The following is a 20,328-nucleotide window of genomic DNA, read 5'->3' as shown; positions in this document are numbered from 1 at the left end:
ATGTGGGCATAAAGATCTGAAGGAGAAGCAATAAACAGAGAATGATTTTTCTGGACAGAAGTGAATGGAAATATTTTGTTAGAGATGTTAACTCCTGCATGTATGGGAGGAGGACTGACCAGGAGTTTGTAAATCCACATAATTAAAAGGAAATGTTCTTGCCACTGTCTTGGATCCTGTGAAGGCACTTTGTTGCTTTTTATTTATATTGTGTTACCACTTACTTGTTACCACACATGCCACAAGGTAGAGACAATGTAGAGCTGAGTGCACTTAGTCACAGTCTAGGCGAGAGAGGTGGAGTGGCACACATTGGCTATACGTGGAGAAAACTGGCATTCAGAAGCACCAATATTGCAGTAGTTAGCAAGCTGTTTGTTTCCTTACTTTGGCACACTTTACCAAGTCAAAAAACAATTTTGACTTTTTATACATATCATTGTTATTTTTTAAACAGTATGTACATATAATTCACCATAGTTTTTGTTTTGTTTTGATATAAAGTATTTTATATAACATGAACATTTTTTTTCCTTGTAACAATATTGAAAATAGCAGTAACAGACACTATGAGGCAAAGAGTCTCCACATACAAGTTTATTGATTGATTTCCCTGAAACCTCTATGTAAATAACAGTATTTTGATATAATGTTCTTGTGAAAAATTTGTTAATAATATTGTTAAACAATTCATAAAAGGACCATGTTCTGAATTTATCTCAATCAATGGTACGCACAATTTGATAAGTTTTTTAAGTTCCAGTAGAATTATACTCGTAAAATTAAATAACTCTCAAAATTTATATTCATACCCCTTATGAAGAAATGCCAGCCAATAGGTACAAACAGATTTCTTAATGGAAATCTCAAAGAAACCTACCATCCATCAGAACTAATATTGGAGTATTTAGTAAGCTAGCAGCCATTCAGGAAAGCATCTTAATAGAATATTTTCATAGTTTAAAAACTAAATTTCACCTTATAAAACCTCACTTCCATAAAAAGGAGTATCAACAATTCTCTATCTGGAGCATACTGGAATACTACTGTGTTCCAGGTCAATTTAACTGCTATAAGGAGGACTTTGTAATAAAAATAATTTCAGGGTAAAGAGGTATAGAAGCAGATAAATCTTGATGGTAGCTGGTAAGCCTACATTTTAGGGACTGTGAAAGTTTGTTAAAACTGATATGGAGTAACCGTTAAACAATCCCTCTGCAACAAGGTAAATTCAGCCCATTAGTTATATTTAAATTTCACTAAGAATATATACATTATAATCAAATGAAGTACCACTAAAATGTCTTAATGCATTACAATATGAGGGATTTTACAGTATTAAGAATGGATCTGTATTACACTGTAAAAGTACTGTTATTTCATAGAAGTTTGAAAGAATTTTATTGGTATTTTATACTGTACCAGTAATATCCAATGAGATACAATATAAAACTTAAGAAGGAAATTTTACTGAAAACATTTATTGGGAGCAGAATAACAATTATCATGTAAAGAAACATTGACTATAAGATCTAAAGGCACTATCTAGTTAATTATTCAAAACCTCCAATAGAAGGCATGTTTTCTCCTAACTGATTACATCACTGATAGATGGCAGGGATTTGACTCTGTATCTGGTTCTTAAGCTATTTATAATGGTTGCATGAAATGAGATTTTGTTTCCTATAATTCTGTATAAATCCAGGCAAGCTCTATGATTTCCTTCAACAGGTTAATATGTCCTATCCCAAGTGACTTCTTTCAGTTTTGTCATTAGAAAAAACAACAACAAAAAACAGCACCATAATGATGTGATCCACGACGGGAGAGCCTGTTTTATTATTATTATTATTATTATTATTATTATTATTATTATTATTATTATTATTATTATTATTATTATCAAATATTGGAAATTATAGTTGCTTTGTCTTGCAACAGGGAATTGTTGAGGTGAGACAGAAGAATGTGGTTTGGCCTCCTGTCAGATCAACAAATTTTGAACCAAAATTTTTATTTCTGGTGAGACGATTTACTCTGTAATTCACTTCTACAACAGAAACGAATATCAGGTTAATTCAAAGGGCAAAGGCAGCCAGTCACGGAGCAATTAATTCTTTCCCAATCATGTAGATATGGATAATGGAAGTCTTTTTCTTTTATCCATTCCTCTACGGGCCCACAAGATTAGCACAAAGTTTAATTTGTTTCTTTAACTTGGTGTAAATGAGTGAATGAATTATCACTGAAGAGAAAATTTTGAGAAATAATAGGTTTCATTTTATACACTGAAAACATACAACTTCTGACAATTTTTAAAGTGGCAGAGAAAATGTAATGTCCTCTAAATGATTGTGGACAGCGGCAGTATGAAATCATTCTCTTCTCCTCTAAATCCATGCATAAATGAATCCAAAAACAGCTGGACACTTCTTGTAAAAGTGTTTTTATATTTTTTGGACAGCTTCCTTCTAAAGATATACCATTATATCTTGTAGCCAATGTTTCAACTATAACCATTCACTTATTAAAACATCTCTTAGACTTAATTTAATATTGTATTACACAATGGAGGTAGTAATGAAATAATAATACCCCACCAAGATGGTGTGGGATGTGGAGATTCTCTGCCTAAAAGAAGCAGAAATATTAAAGTAATTCGGGCTCCCTTCTCTCGAACCTGATGGGACGTAGACGACAGATTGTCGAACATCACTCACAGCAGAAGTCTCTTCGGGCTCCCCCACAATTAGCGCTAAACGTTTAGACATACACAACTGACGAACAACATTGAATAGGCGGGTACATTCATAACATCTTCAAGTTAGCTGCTGGCTAGAATACAGAGGCACTTACTGGTCCATTCCTAATCAATCACCTTTTAAGGCTCTAAGATTAGTTCATTTGAAGTCAAACGTCTCGTGAGGTGACCATTTTGCATAGTTAATATTCCCCTGTATAGGAGAGTCACTATATTGTAAAATGGAATAATTGGTCGTTGGTCAGTATTTTTGAAAAAAATTCTTTGTCTCTGATACCTGAAAATGGACAAAGCTGGAAAGCCACATACAAACCTCACGACTTTATATTTTAGCAACAAATAGACTGTACAAAGTTAAAGAGCCAAGCATATATCACTGAAGAATCTATGAACCCCACTTGCTGCAATCTATAGAAGTGTACGCCATCCTGCGTTGTGGATCTTTCCGAAGAGCTTCATGATGCTCATGGTAGCAGCTGTGGCTCAGGCTCAAGGAAGGGAGAGCAACTGCTAGGCTTCCAAGAATATGAGCGCCGTAGGTTTCGGTTCTAGGTTCGACTTTTTTGCTTCTACAACCAGGAACTCAATATCGTGCCGTTCTCTTCGAGCAAAGGATTCTGCTATAAGGCGTGCTACATCTTGATGTTGCATTCCTGTAACAAATACACACATATGAGACCTGATTATTAGTATTCACATCCTTCTCTGAGAATAACGATGTGCTGATGCTGCTATTACTAGGCCAAATGAACCTCTGAAGTGCAATAATGCAATCATATACTGTACTTGTACATGAAAGCTGTCTAGGTCAAATCTGAGATTCTTTGAGTTCTAGTCTAGTCTCACCCCACACTGCTAACTCCAGCAACATGTGAGTAGTTAATCCAAAATAACTATAAAATCTTTGATTAATGGTGCAATTTGTAACCAGTCAAGGCCATACCCAGAAATATTTTTGGACAGAGTTAGAATTTTGGCAGATAGGAGGTGGGGGGCCAAAAAATATAAGTTTAGTAACAAATATTTTTTTCTTTCAAATAGATTTTACAGAAAGAAACGTTTGAAATAGTTTTAGAGCAATACCTTTTACAACTCAACGAGTAAAGTAGAAAGGTAAATTCATAGTGGTCTGGTGGCCAGAACATGCTTTAGCCCTTAATGCACAGTATTACACATGTGCAAAGGAGAATTTACTTGCTGTATGATTTTACAAGTGTGCATTTACTTCTACCTTGCAGATAAACTTGTTTGAGGACACTAGTGTATTAAAAATTTAACAGTCTTTTACTTGATGATTTTTCTTGGTGATCATCTGGCGTGAAGTATGAACTTTAGACAGTTAAGGTAAAACATTTAAAATTTTATTTAGCTTAGAGAATTCGTGAGCAAGGACATCCAAAGATAGTGTGGTGGTAGCTATAGTAATCATACAGCTTTGCATAAACTACAGTGTTCTCCTTAGGACCTTTCTAATGGGCGCACCACTGAGCAATTTTCACTGACCACCCGGCTATCATAACCTAGATATTTGCTAGTTATATAATATTTCAAGTTGCTTTACGTCGCACCGACACAGATAGGTCTTATGGCAACGATGGGATAGGAAAATGCTCAGAGTGGGAAGAAATCGGCTGTGGCACAGCCCCAGCATTTACCTGATGTGTAAATGGGAAACCACGGAAACCATCTTCAGTGCTGTTCGAACCCACTATTTCCCTAATGCAAGCTCACAGCTGCGTGCTCCTAACTCGCTTGGTTTACGTAATATTAATACATATTTCAGTCATTGAAAATCTACAACCTGTTTTCCAGTCATTGACTGGGTCAGGGATGGAATGAATGAAGTCCCATATTGCAGAGAGGATAGGAATTGTGCCGGCTGCCGAAGCCTGTTGCACTCCTCTTTGGCAATGATTAATGTCTGACAGATGAAATTATAGTGAAGAGTGTTGCTGGAATGAAAGATGACAGGGAAAACCGGAGTACCCGGAGGAAAACCTGTCTTGCCTCCGCTTTGTCCAGCACAAATCACACATGGAGTGACCATGATTTGAACCACGGAACCCAGCGGTGAGAGGCCAGCATGCTGCCACCTGAGCTACGGAGGCTACACATATTTCAGTCATTATGTGTTCCGAATTAAAATGTAAACACTGTAAAACTGTTTATTTACATGAAAAATCTTCATTATTATCAGCATAATTGCACAAGTTACATCGGAGTTCGGCTTATCACGTAGCGTGCGAGCGGAGTCTGGATTAGCGTGGTGTCGCATGTGAGCACTTGATTCTGCGGGACGTAATAAATCCGTCTGGCTCTCCACAGCAACCGAGTGATTATGAACGAGCAGTAGAACACTAGAAGTTCAAACTACTCTGTTACTTCTTCTTCGTGGTAACACTAAAATAGTTCACTTTTGCAGTTAATGTTTACCTGCCTAATATTATTGTTAATGGCCTGAGGGCAATAAGTTGAAAGTTTATAATATTTACTTTTTACGTAGTATTCCCCACCCGGCTACTCATTCCTGCCACCCAGGTAACGAAATTTTCTTGGGAGAACACTGAACTCGTACGTAAACACATTCACAACTCTTGACATTTTGGCTGATCCAAATAAATTTTAAAATATTTATTTTGTGAAATAACTTTTTAAATATTTTTCTGATAATAATGCATGTACTTATGAAAAGCCATCATATTTAAAAGAAATAATAAATTGTGCATTTAAGAGTTAACACATGCATGCAGTGCAATACAAACATTTCTGTTATTTTGTAAAAAAATGGAGGTAACAATGTATTTTACTGTAAGCATTAAAAATATTTAGAGGTTTGATTTTTTTTAAAAATCTTCTAGCAGGTTGATAACATGAAAATATTTCAATATGTTTATTGAAATTGATTTTTATGGTGCGAAAGGTATTGAGGACATTAAAAAAACAAATTTGTATACCTCACAAATGGAGTAACATTTAAAAATGGCACAGATTTTATAGGTTAAATTCAATTGTTTATTTTGCAAACTTTTTTTGTTTTATGATATTTCTAATTTACTGTAGGCTATTTCGGAACCCATATATGCTGTTCAAATTTGTTAAGTTGACTTTTATTTCGGAGGAGGTTTGAACCTCCTAACCTTCCCTGTGGGTATAGCCTTGTAATCAGCAATGGGAAGAGTACAAGAAGAATTACAATCACAACCACAAAATACATTTTCAACAACTAATCAGTAAAATTAAAATTACTTTACAGAACACTAGTCTTTAGGAAATCACTGACTTTCTTTTTGCATGGGGTGGAAGAATAGAAAGTTTGCTAAGAAAAGTTTTTTGTTTAGCATAGAAACATTAAGTGGCTACCATCACTAGGTGGGACTAAAACAGAATACCTTGGAACTTTTGAACTGATTTTTTCCCAGCATTTTTATTTTAATTAATGACTTCTAGCATTTAAAATAATTTACAATTTTACTTTGCAAATAAGTTAATTGGTCCTTAATCTTCTCATCGCTAATCCTTGAGACATCTTTGCACTTACATTGGCACTTGAAGGAATGTTTGTTTGTTTGTTTGTTTGTTTGTTTGTTTGTCCAACCCTTCTCCCATTTCTCTACAGGGTTGGCTAGGAGGTGAGATGAATCTGCCGTGGTGGGTTTTTAGGACCGGATGCCCTTCCTGACATCAATCTCATCAGAGGAGTTAATGAGATGAGATGAATGACGTGATACACTGATCAGCCAGAATATTATGACCACCTACATAATAGCTGGTACATCCACCTTTGGCACGGATGAAAGCGGCAACGCATCTTGTCATGGAAGCAACGAGGCCTTGGTAGGTCGCTGGAGGGAGTTGGGATGAGCTCTGACACAACATTCCATCACATCCAAGATGTGTTCGATCGGGTTAAGATCTGGCGAGTTTGGGGCCAGCACATCAACTGCAACTTGCCACTGTGTTCCTTGAACCACTCCATCACTAACCTGGCCTTGAGACATGGCACATTTTCTTTTTGAAAAATGCCACTGCCATTGGGAAACATGATCGTCATGAAGGGGTGTACGTGGTCTGCAACCAGTATTGGCCATCATGGTGCCTTGCACGAGCTCCACTGGACCCATGGATGCCCACGTGCATGTTTCCCAGAGCATAATTGAGCCGCCGCCAGCTTGTCTCCGTCCCACAGTACAGGTGTCAAGGAGCTGTTCCCTTGGAAGACAACAGATTGGCATGATGAAGAAGGTATTGGGATTCATCAGACCAGTGATGATGGCCACGGGCCCATTTCAGTCGTAGTTGCCAATGTCTTGGTGTTAACATTGACACCATGAATCGTCGACTGCAGAGGTTCGTCCTTAGGAGTGTTCGGTGCCCTGTGTGTTCAGACACACTTGTGCTGTACCCAGCATTAAAGTCTGATGTTAGTTCCACCACAGTTCACTGCCTGTCCTGTTTTACTAGTCTGCCCAGCCTACAAAGTCCAACATCTGTAATAATGGGTGGCCGCCCAACCCCTCGCCATTGGGACGTGGTTTCACATTGGTTTCGCCACTTGTTGAAGACACTCACCACAGTACTTCTCGAACACCCGACAAGTCATGCAGTTGGACATTATAAATTTTGTTACTCATTCGGGACAAATATTTCAGATTCCCTATGGGAATCAACATCTGTGTCAAGTCATGCAGTTTCCGAAATGCTCCTGTCGAGGAGAAAAATATTGATCCTGATATCGATGTTCTACTGACAGGCATGTTGCCCGATCCTAAGGTCAAGGCCAATTATGTTTATGTACGGACAACAGCATATCCATTTAGGTTGAAGTGAAGAGCTACCACTCTAAGGAATGTCCGAGGACAAATGGAAATACCAGCAACATTAACTGACATAATCTCTGAATTGGAAGATTTTAGTAAAATTTTAAGAGACGCCAATTATATTTTTAGGTAATAGACAAGGATGACATTTTAAGATTGTAAACAGAATAGTGTAGTTTAGTGTTCTTTTATGACATTTATGACATATTTCATTTATGACACATATTAGACATCAATTAAGAGATGTTTAGAACTTCGGTGTTTGGTGTTTAATAATCAGTAGGGAGGTCCAAGAGATATTTGGTAGCATAGTATGAAAAAACAACTGAGGAAAGGGCAATAAGGTTCTCAAAACATGTACGGTGTATTAGGTGATAACAAATAATTATATAAATCACTACCTTCATACCAGTAAACTACTGAACGAAAATCAATATGGCTTCACAGCTCAAAAGTGTGCTACCGCTGCAGCTATGGCACTTAAGGAATTTATAACTGAAGCATTCAAAAATGGTCAAATAACCATCATTGTTAGTCTTGATGTAAAAGGAGCTTTTGACTCTGCGTGGTGGCCATGTGTCCTAAAGGCCCTAAAAGATTTTAAATGCCCGAGAAATTTGTACTACCTTACTAAGAGCTACTTTAAGGATAGAACAGCATTCATGAATTCCAATAGTATCCAAGTCGAAACAGTAGTTAATAAAGGATGTCCTCAAGGTTCATGCTGTGGACCGGGGTACTGGAATGTACAGTATAATGCACTGCTTAGTTTGGAATACAGGAAAAACACCAAAGCTATAGCATTTTCTGATGACCTTATAATTGCAGTCAGGGCTGAAACTGAAATTGAAGCAGAAAATATTGTGAATATGGAATTATGGAAAGTTACTAAGTGGTCAGCAGACAACAAAACCCGTTTCAATGAAAGTAAGTCAAAAGTTATGTTAATTTCAAGAAGAAGAAAAACAAAGAAGACAATTGACATCTTTATGAATTGGAAACGTCTTGAACAAGTAGACAAGATGGAATATCTAGGAATAACTATAGACTCTTGCTTAAAGTTCAATGACCATATCAATAAAGTCAGTGAAAAATGTATTAAATTAATAAATGCATTATCAAAATCGGCAAGAATAAGATGGGGTCTAAAACACCAGGCTTTGGAAATAATATATAAAGGAGCAATATTACCAATGCTGATATATGCTGCACTGATCTGGATAGAATCGCTGGAAAAGAAATGCAATCTGATTAAATACGTGAGAGTGCAAAGACTTATTCTATCGAGAATAGCAAGATCGTACCGTACTGTATCTCATGAGGCACTGTGCATCATCACAGGAATTACTCCAATAGATATCAAGGCTAGAGAGGTTGTTACTCTATACAATATCAAATCAGGCAAAACAACTATGAATTATGTCATTGATCACCCAGAAAAATCTATGAGATGGCTCCACCCAGCCAAGTTTCCTGGTACCGAAGATCCAAGAATAGCATTAAATGAATATATCCCATGGAAAATTTACACAGATGGAAGCAAAAGTGAAGAAGGAGTGGGAGCTGGCATAGCTATATACAGATCTCATGAATTGAAATTTAAATTGCAAGACAACTGTTCGAATAATCAGGTGGAGCAATTAGCCATATTAAAATCTCTGGAATTCTTAGTAACTACTAGGACAGAGGATGATGAAGATAAGAAAGCAATTATTTACACAGATAGTAAGATAGCAATTGACTCCATTGCGGACTTCAGAAATCATAACCAACTGATTGAGAATATAAGAAAGACTACAGCTATTCTAAAAAGAAATAATTGGAGAATAAAATTTGAATGGGTTAAGGCACATATAGGAGTTGAAGGCAATGAACTGGCTGATAAAATTGCAAAGGAGGCTGCAAAATTAAGTGAAATCCGTTTCGATAGAATACCCATCTCTACATTAAAGAAAAATCTCAGAGAAGAATCAATTCATGAATGGCAGCAAAAATGGGAACAAACTTCAAAAGGCACACTTACAAAGGAATTCTTTCCAACAGTTGCAGGCAGATTAAAATCCAAAATCAACTTAACACCAAATATGACTACAATACTGACTGGACATGGAAATATTGCTTCGTACTTATGCAGACTTAAAATTATACGTAACTCCGAGTGTTCCTGTAACAGCAGCCCTCAGACAATAGATCATATAATTTTCGAGTGCAGTGAAATGAAAAATATTAGGCAGTTCTTGATAAATAGTGTTAATAGAGGTGATAATTAGCCAATGCAGAAATCTGTGCTTTTAAAAAAATATTTCAAGGAATTTTCCAAATTTGTTAATGCTCTGGACTTTCAAGCTCTCAGGAAAAAGGAAGACTGATATTGATTAATATTGGTAAGATTAACAGTCATCTAGAAATTTAATTATTCAAATGTAATTTATGTTTGTGCATTTGTAAAGAAATGTATTGTAAGTGCATGTAGTACTACTCATGTAGTGGAGCATACAGACAGTATGTACAGTAAAACAAAAATTTAAAAAAATAAAAACTCTAAGTATTGACAAGGTTGATTTTAAATATCAAATGTGTATTTATTGGAGTATAGTTGTAGGGGTTACCCCAAAGTGCAGTGTCAAAAAAGTGGAAAAAGTACTGTGAGACCAATGATGTGACTGGCACACCGAGGTAAGGTTGACTGAGGGTGACAATATGCTCTCAAGCTTGGTGATATCCATGTAACACATGGAACATTGCAGAGTAGACCAACCGTATGAGATGACTTCTTGAAGGCAACTGGGGTCTGTGTACCTGCACAAACTGTACACAATCAGCTGCATAGTGCCCTATTAAAGTCATTTTGACTGATTGGACGTGTTGAGATCCAACATCTTAACTGGGGGTTGGATGAATGGCATAATGTCATGTTCGCAGATAACATATGGGTATTACTTAGGCTAGGTACATGACGACAAAGGATGTGGAAATGTAAAGGACGTGGTGGAAAGTACCAGCATGTTCAAGAGGTGCATGTGTTTGGAGGTGGTGCTGTAATGTTTCAGCTGGGATTATTGCATCGCCGTCGTACACCTTTGACATCAATTCAAGGGACGTTAAGTGCCCAGTAGTATATCGATGAAATTTTTCCACCAATTGTACAACTGTTTAGGGTTGAATATGGTTCTAAATTAATTTTTGTTGACAACAATGCTCACGCCCATCAAGGTGCACCAATGAGGAACTTAATGAGAGAGCTTGGTATCAACCATCTGAATTGGCCAGCTGGTTCACCAGACAGGAACTGTATTGAACATGCATGGGACAAGTTGAAAAAAAGCTAATCCTTTTCATTATTTATAAATAAACTCATGTTCCTCTAATAGTAAGTGATGTATCATAACAATTTATATCACTTCAAGTCACATGGCTCCCGAATGCAGCTGACAATGAATTAGTCCGAAGGTTGATGAGAAAGGTATGAGCTGGTCAGGTGTCCAGTGTCAGTTCTGCTATCATTGACTATAATGCCAGGAGGTAGATAATGCATTAAATAAGAAACATGTATAATTTTTACAGAATATTCTACAACCACTGATGAAAATCAGTGAGCACGTATTTACTTACTATCCAAATGAGTAGGCAGTATTTTTATACTTTTAAAAACTTACCCTCCACCTTTTGGCCATCTACTTCCAAAATGAGCTGACCCACTTCCAAACCACCAGCTTCAAATGCAGCACCGTTTTCCTGGAATGAAGAACAGAGAAAGGAATTATGACCTGAGAGGAGGAACAAAAATAAAGGGAATGAAGAATGTATGGCTAGATAAATTTTCTCTCAGCTCTAAAGTTACTGATCAAGAAGGGGAATAACTAGATAAATTCCCAGCCAAAATTGACAAACTTCAAATATATGCCTTTCCTCATATCAAGACAAATAGAAGGTGATGACTATCAAGGTAATATCCATTTCCTGATATCTCAGCTTTGGCTATTGTAGCTAATGTTAATGTTGCCAGGCATCCATTTTTCTATGATATTGTCCTGGATTCCATGGTCTGTTCTGATACTGTGTGATAAGTTGTGCTACTATCTGGCTGCAAATAAAACTTATTTAAACTTTGCATACACTTGTAATGTATGCTCCAAGGAAAGTACTAAAAATAGAGGAGATAGAAAAGAGTACTTTTGAAACAACCATGTATATTAAATAATAATAATATTGATTTTATATTCTACTAACTGCTTTTACAGATTTTAGCAATAACTGAGGTGCCACTTTCTGTTTCTTTGTAGGAGTTCTTTTACGTGTCAGTAAATCACCTTCAAACATCACCAGACAGCCTGGATTGAACCTGCCAACCTGGGCTCAGAAAGAGAACACTCTGCCATTTGAGTCATTCAGCCTGCCATGTTTATTAAAATTTTACCATTAAGTGTAAAGTCAATCCTTACAAGAGATGATACCTAAACAATGAGGCAAACAAGTTCAAGTTAGAAGCTGAAACCTTTTAGGAAACTTAGTAGGTGGTGTACATGCTTAGATGCTTAATCTGATACAATTTTGTGGATGTTGCTTTCAGCTGTCTCTATTTTGGGAAAAGTTGAAAGGTGCTGTGTCTATTTAAAAAAATAAAAATCTGAGCATTAATATTAATTTTTGTGTAGCTATTTCTAGCCAGGTGCAGCCCTTGTAAGGCAGACCCTCCGATGAGGGTGGGCGGCATCTGCCATGTGTATGTAACTGTGTGTTATTGTGGTTGAGGGTAGTGTTATGTGTGGTGTGTGGTGTGTGGTGTGTGGTGTGTGAGTTGCAGGGATGTTGGGGACAGCATAAACTTCCAGCCACTGGGCCATTGGAATTAACCAATGAAGGTTAAAATCCCTGACCCGGCCAGGAATCGAACCCAGGATCCTCTGAACTGAAGGCCAGTATGCTGACCATTCAGCCAACGAGTCGGACAATCTGAGCATTGGTAACAAAATTAATTAAATTAGTGAATGACAACAAAGCAAAGAAATGAATATACTTGCTTTGATAACAGTGGGATTTATTGTATAATGCTTGTAAATTTAAACATGTTTTACAATGCTTTTTATCTTTTCTTTAAAAAACAGGTACTAATAAAAAATGTCATGTTATCAGAAAATACGAAAGGACTTCATAAAGTAAGTTCAAATTTTGTATGAAAGTTAGGTACTGAATTCAGTAAAATTATTGCCAAACTATCTTATACTATATTCCTCTTCCGTAACAGCCTATCAGGTAAGAACACATTAGCAGGACACACATAAGGAAAAATCACAAATCCAGAAATTTTGGCTGAAGCCTACCATACGTTGGTCATGTTATACTATAACCAATAAATTAAAAAATAATTTAAAAAATCCTACTAAACAAATGGAAAGTTCATGGCTTGCCTTTTGGGGCCAGAAGAGGCATACCTAAGTTCACCTACTAGATACTAACTGAACTTGGTCTCCCTGTCACCGTGCTCGGCTGCTTAATCTCAGATGTAATAAAGGACTCTTTAAATATACATCACTATCTCTACTTCCAACTCTCATTCAGCTTTGGAAATTCAAGATTTGAAGAATTTATAATTTTGACCATTTTTATAGGCCGATTGTTCCATATGGACAAAATACAATAATCTATGTTACATGGGTCTGCCTAGTCAATACTTATTTGTGACAACAAATTATTATCTACATTTTATTTAGTTCAGTACATGTTTCAGGATTCTATTCTAATCCCTTCATCAGCCTACTTACAAAATGCTCTTAGTATATTAAAACCTTTCATTCTATTGCTATTACATGTTTCCTAATATAACTGAAATACCTGACCTTTAAAATATTGGTTACTGGTACACTGTTAAACTATCATTATTATATTACATGTGCTTGTTATTAGACACTATTGTCATGATATGAGATAAAAGTTTTCTGCTGGAACCTTACTTATTCCAAACCAAACCAAACCAAACCAAACCAAACCAAACCAAACCCCATGGCACTACAGCCCTTGAAGGGCCTTGGCCTACCAAGCGACCGCTGCTCAGCCCGAAGGCCTGCAGATTACAAGGTGTCGTGTGGTCACCATGACGAATCCTCTCGGCCGTTATTCTTGGCTTTCTAGACCGGGGCCGCTATCTCACCGTCAGATAGCTCCTCAATTCTAATCACGTAGGCTGAGTGGACCTCGAACCAGCCCTCAGGTCCAGGTAAAAATCCCTGACCTGGCCGGGAATCGAACCCGGGGCCTCCGGGTAAGAGACAGGCACGCTACCCCTACACCACGGGGCCGGCTCCTTAATTATTCACTATTTTAAAATTGTTAAATAGTCTATCACTTCTCTATTGCACAGTCCCTTGTTTCATTCTTGTGTCAACCCATTGAAATGCTCTTCTACTGGTGTACTAATGTCTAAGGAAAATCCATATTATTTACATTTCCCGTTATTAGTCAGCCAGGCTTCCCACCAGCCTACAATCAGAAATCAATTCACTAAATTATTAATGCCTTACTGAAACACTACGTGATGGGGGCACAAATGTGTCACAAATAAGTATTGATTAGGCGGACCCATATAAGATAGATTATTCAACCTTATATATACCATTTTTTACAATTTGCTTTATGTTGCACTGACATAGATAGGTTTATAGCAATGATGGCATAGGAAAAGGCTAGGAGTGGGAAGGAAGTTTTTTTTTTTTTTTTTGCTAGTTGTTTTACGTCGTACCGACACAGATAGGTCTTACGGCAACGATGGGACAGGAAAGGGCTAGGAGTGGGAAGGAAGCGGCCGTGGCCTTAATTAAGGTACAGCTCCAGCATTTGCCTGGTGTGAAAATGGGAAACCATGGAAAACCATTTTTAGAGCTGCCGACAGTGGGGTTCGAACCTACTATTTCCCGAATACTGGATACTGGCCGCACTTAAGCGATTGCAGCTATCGAGCTCGGTGGGAAGGAAGTGGCCGTGGCCTTAATTAAGGTGCAGATCCAACATTTGCCTGGTGTGAAAATGGGAAACCACGGAAAACCATTTTCAGAGCTGCTGGCAGTAAAGTTTGAACTCACTCTCTTCCAAATGGAAGCTGACAGCTATGTGACCTGAACCACACAGCCACTTGCTCAGTATGTAATTCATACAATGGTATTCTGGATCCTTGTGATTACCTGAAATACCAGGCAGATGATATCAAAATTTTTTCTCTTTTGTTGGAAGATGGCGATAAAATGGATTTGTTCAATGTTAAATCATAGATGCTGTGGGGTAGGGAGTTTCACACGAGACACTTGAGACTGATGTCACACATCTCGAGAATCTCAAGAAGATAGCGAGACTGGTTCTCATGTGCTGCAATCTGTACAACGTGCCATTAACTATGAGCATAGACAACACCCAAAGCTTGGTAGTTTGTGAATCAGTATATGGTACCATTAGCAAACAAATTCATTACCCTCTATTTGATTACATGTTTCTGTAAAAAGAACCTATGAATGTTTGAGTTAGGCTTGTATTTGCCTTTACAATGTTAATATTGTTACATACTTTGTGAAAAGCATTGTTTACACCCTATTTTGCTATAATGATCTCATTTTGCACTTTTAATGAACCCAAAAATCATGCTTGGTTTAAAATACACTGACTGACAGAGCAAATGCAACACCAAGAAGGAGTGGTTCGAAAGGGATGAAAGTTGGGGAAAAAACAGAGACGGCACGGACGAATAGTTGATGTTTATTTCAAACCGATATGCCGGTTACACAATGCGCACGGCATCGACTCAGTAGGATGTAGGACCACCGCGAGCGGCGATGCACGCAGAAACACGTCCAGGTACAGAGTCCATAAGAGTGCGGATGGTGTCCTGAGGGATGGTTCTCCATTCTCTGTCAACCATTTGCCACAGTTGGTCGTCCGTACGAGGCTGGGGCAGAGTTTGCAAACGGCGTCCAATGACATCCCACACGTGTTCGATTGGTGAGAGATCCGGAGAGTACGCTGGCCACGGAAGCATCTGTGCACCTCGTAGAGCCTGTTGGGAGATGCGAGCAGTGTGTGGGCGGGCATTATCCTGCTGAAACAGAGCATAGGGCAGCCCCTGAAGGTACGGGAGTGCCACTGGCCGCAGCACATGCTGCACGTAGCGGTGGGCATTTAACGTGCCTTGAATATGCACTAGAGGTGACGTGGAATCATACGCAATAGCACCCCAAACCATGATGTCGCGTTGTCTAGCGGTAGGGCGCTCCACAGTTACTGCCGGATTTGACCTTTCTCCACGCCGACGCCACACTCGTCTGCGGTGACTATCACTGACAGAACAGAAGCGTGACTCATCGGAGAACACGACGTTCCGCCATTCCCTCATCCAAGTCGCTCTAGCCCGGCACCATGCCAGGCGTGCACGTCTATGCTGTGGAGTCAATGGTAGTCTTCTGAGCGGACGCCGGGAGTGCAGGCCTCCTTCAACCAATCGACGGGAAATTGTTCTGGTCAATATTGGAACAGCCAGGGTGTCTTGCACATGCTGTAGTATGGCGGTTGACGTGGCGTGCGGGGCTGTCACTGCTTGGCGGCGAATGCGCCGATCCTCGCGTGCTGACGTCACTCGGGCTGCGCCTGGAGCCCTTGCACGTGCCACATGTCCCTGTGCCAACCATCTTCGCCACAGGCGCTGCACCGTGGACACATCCCTATGGGTATCGGCTGCGATTTGACGAAGTGACCAACCTGCCCTTCTCAGCCCGATCACCATACCCCTCGTAAAGTCGTCTGTCTGCTGGAAATGCCTCCGTTGACGGCGGCATGGCATTCTTAGCTATACACGTGTCCTGTGGCACACGACAACACGTTCTACAATGACTGTCGGCTGAGAAATCACGGTACGAAGTGGGCCATTCGCCAACGCTGTGTCCCATTTATCGTTCGCTGCGTGCGCAGCACAGCAGCGCATTTCACATCATGAGCATACCTCAGTGACGTCAGTCTACCCTGCAATTGGCATAAAGTTCTGACCACTCCTTCTTGGTGTTGCATTTGCTCTGTCAGTCAGTGTATAAATAAATTACGGATATTGTTAATGCAGTAGAGTCCCCACAAAATTGACCCAGTGTGGACTGAGAGGGTGTTGATTTTAAGAATAAGGGGTGGGTTATTCACAACTCATAATATTTTACAGCATATTACTCTAATGAAAGTTCTTGCACAATAAATGAATAAAATAATTGTTAAAAGTTAAAAAGAAACTTACTGTATATGCATAACTGAAGAAATGACAAATTCTTTGTAGAAAAAAAAATGTTTTAATGCTTGATTGTCTCTTGCACTCATTTCGTCATTGTGCAGCTTCAATATGTGGGTAACGGAGAAACAAAATATCTATAGCAGATCCACCTTGCTCCTCCATGTAACGGAGCATCCCTTCAGCAGCCTGTAGTCATTCACTGTGAGTCATGTTTTTAACTTATCTGTTATCTTCTGTCTCTTCATCTTATGATTCATCTTCATTTTTTTCTTCATTCTCTTTCACTAGTGCAACTATTTCACTGTCTAAAAGTTCAGTTTTCATCCTGCCCCATCCATTCTCCAACATCACCACCATTAACATCTTCACAGCCCGGTTCTTCATTCAGTCCACTATTTCACAATTTTCTGTCTCTTCTCTTCCTCGCTGCCTGAATGGTCCAGCAACTTATATGCTCGCTTCAGATATCTACCCACCCCTATGTTCAACAAATCTATTTTCTGCATTTTATCGATCATGTCACACCCTTCCTCCATGGCTAAGACAGGAGGAAATATCTTTTACAGCTAGTGAATAAGATGAATTTATTGAACTTATTCTGATTCCAGAATAAAGAGACGATTACTGTTTTATGACCTTGTCATGAAAAAGAAGTTTCCTGACTTGAAAAGAAAGTAGATAACCTTTACTTTTTGCACTTCCTATTCATGCAAGCTAACTTTCACAGCCACGATAACAGTAACATCAATAGTTAAAACAGACTGCAAAGTCTTGAGGATATTATACAGTACCAATCACAAGGCCTAATCTGATTATCGTGTGGTCCTTAATTGCCTCGTTGGACTATATTTTCCCAAGTCTATTACAAAACTGTATTCAAACATTTTATGGTGTTTGTTTTTTGATGACCAAGCGTGATAGCTGCAGTCGCTTAAGTGCGGCCAATATCCAGTATTTGAGAGAGAGTGGGTTCGAACCCCACTGTCGGCAGCCCTGAAAATGGTTTTCTGTGGTTTCCCATTTTCACACCAGCCAAATTCTGGGGCTGTACCTTAATTAAGTCCATGGATGCTTTCTTTCCACTCCCAGCCCTTTCCTGTCCCACCATCACTGTAAGATCTATCTGTGTTGGCGTGACGTAAAGCAACTTATAAAAAAAAAGTTTTTGATGAAATAATAATAATAATTTCGTGTGGCTATTTCTAGCTGAGTGTAGCCCTTGTAAGGCAGACCCTCCGATGAGGGTGGGCGGCATCTGCCATTTGTAGGTAACTGCGTGTTATTGTGGTGGAGGATAGTGTTATGTGTGGTGTGTGAGTTGCAGGGATGTTGGGGACAGCACAAACACCCAGCCCCCAGGCCACTGGAATTTACCAATGAAGGTTAAAATCCCCGACTCGGCCGGGAATCGAACCCAAGACCCTCTGAACCGAAGGCCAGTACGCTGACCATTCAGCCAACGAGTCGGACTTTGATGAAACCATAAATCTGTAATAAAGTGTTAACTTTAATAAGAATTTAATATTTCCCTGTCATTTTCCACTGTGGAGTAATCTGAAGAGCCTGAAAAACAGGTTATCAAAATTGTTCTGTATTATCCTAATCTGAATATCAGGAGTGTCGAATATGTAAAACGTTTGGGGGGAACTATTGTATGTGCTAGACTATGAGTAATGAAAGGAGAGCATGATGCATTCTACGATATGTAGATTAAATAAAGAAACTGATCTGCTCATAAATCCATATAGTGCATAATTTAAAAAAAAAAAAAATATATATATATATATATACATACGGTCTTGAAAGCCAATAATAACAGCCGAGAGGATTCGTCGTGCTGACCACACGACACCTCGCAATCTGCAGGCCTTTGGGCTGAGCAGCAGTCGCTTGGCAGGCCAAGGCCCTTCAAGGGCTGTAGTGCCATGGGGTTTGGTTTGGTTTTATATATACATACAGTGAATCTTCGGCAGATGACCACCCCTTTAAAGCAACCACCACTACTGCCAACTACTTTTATCTGGCATAGAGTGATATTCTCTTATGATCAATGTATTTTCACCTTCTTTAGGATAACCACACCTTTCACTGACCAACAACCATGAATTTTGCTCATAAATCAGCAACAGACAACCAGAAAACTCTGAAAAGCTATTTAAGGTGCAGTATTATATATCCCTGGTCACCCTTATGTTCAATAATCTTGGAATGTTATTGTCCCATTCCTGTTATCATATTGCTTCCAATGTTCTCATCTTACACATTTTAACTATAGTTTCAGAGTTTAAAATATGATAATGAATATTGTTATATTTTTTCCTAGTCAACAACCTAAATGGCAGATCAATTCCCTTGATGCAGATCAGTGATGGTTGATTAAACCTAAACTGTTTGGGAAGTTAGGTAAACAAAAATAACACTGAAAGAATGGATTTCTGTAATGAAGAAGAACGATTAAGGAAGAATTCAATGTGGTATAGCAAATTAGAAGTTGGGAAAAAGTCACACCCAAAACTGAATTTGCAAAATTGTTTTACTTTAAAGATTGGGAAGAAAATTCAAATAAAAACATTACAAAAAGATGATGGTAGTCATACGAAGAAGTGAACAACGCATTTTTCAAGTGGTTCAATGGAGCCCATGCCTAGCATTACCTGCAAGTGGAATAATGTTTCAGAAAAACACCCACAAATTGCCTATTTCTACAACAACTTCACCTATCCCTGCAGCGTTCTTCATTAAAAAAATTCATTTTTAACTGCCTAGTCCATGTCTGCCACTGTAATGTCTAATTCATTACTTCTTCCTCTGCTCCTGCTGTCTGGGTAACTTCTCATATTCAGCAGTTTGTGGAAATATTCTTTCCATCTGCTCTTGTTCTCTTCTGAATTTATCAGTGTTTTTTCTTCGCAAACCCGGGGTTCATATTTTCATTCATCCTGTTTTTTGAAAATCTCTTATACTGCAGTCATTTATTGCCATGAGGTAAATAATCCTTTTTTCTCTGTAAATGCTTCCCACCTCTTCTTCTTTCCTTCAACAGTTACTTTCTTGCTAGCTCTTTTTGGCTTCTGTATACCCATCTTACTCTGCTCTCTTCACTCTTTTGTGTTTTCCATTCTTTTTAAATCCTCTTCTTTTCTTTCACTTTATCACTCCACAACAATACCTCCTTTTCCCTTACCTTTCCTAATGTTCTGCCACATGTTTTCTCCACACAACTTACAAATGCCATTCTTATATAATTCTGATAATATTGGAAACAAATATTAATACCAATAGTATTGTCCAATATTGGCAATATTGTGCAGGCAGTTTCAAATCTGAAGATAGTTGCAAGTACTGGATGGTTGACGGATTTCCTTTCCAATGCAATATTGTTTTGTGAACAGTACCGTATGTGGAATATTGTGGTGTATAAAATAGTAGTGACATTGGTGGTGGTGGTGGTGGTGGTTGATAGTGTGATGTTCACTTTAAGAAGACCATCCTCCTAAAAG

The 20,328-nt window shown here is 38.5% G+C and overlaps 1 protein-coding gene across 1 annotated transcript in view; it reads right to left on the bottom strand.

Moving 5' to 3' along the window:
* Positions 1–2,737: 2,737 nt before the first annotated feature.
* LOC136872163 (whirlin) overlaps positions 2,738–20,328 on the bottom strand; it is a 1,631,916-nt gene continuing 1,614,325 nt past the window's right edge. Inside the window, 2 exon segments of the mRNA XM_068227352.1 lie at positions 2,738–3,414; positions 11,235–11,313. Coding sequence (XP_068083453.1) covers positions 3,272–3,414; positions 11,235–11,313 — 222 coding nt within the window. The 3' untranslated portion in view covers positions 2,738–3,271.

This window comes from Anabrus simplex, chromosome 4, assembly GCF_040414725.1.
Source record: "Anabrus simplex isolate iqAnaSimp1 chromosome 4, ASM4041472v1, whole genome shotgun sequence".
In the NCBI taxonomy this organism is placed as follows: Eukaryota; Metazoa; Arthropoda; class Insecta; order Orthoptera; family Tettigoniidae; genus Anabrus; species Anabrus simplex.
Note: the sequence above shows the minus strand (reverse complement) of the source record. Positions and strands in the feature narration are given on the sequence as shown.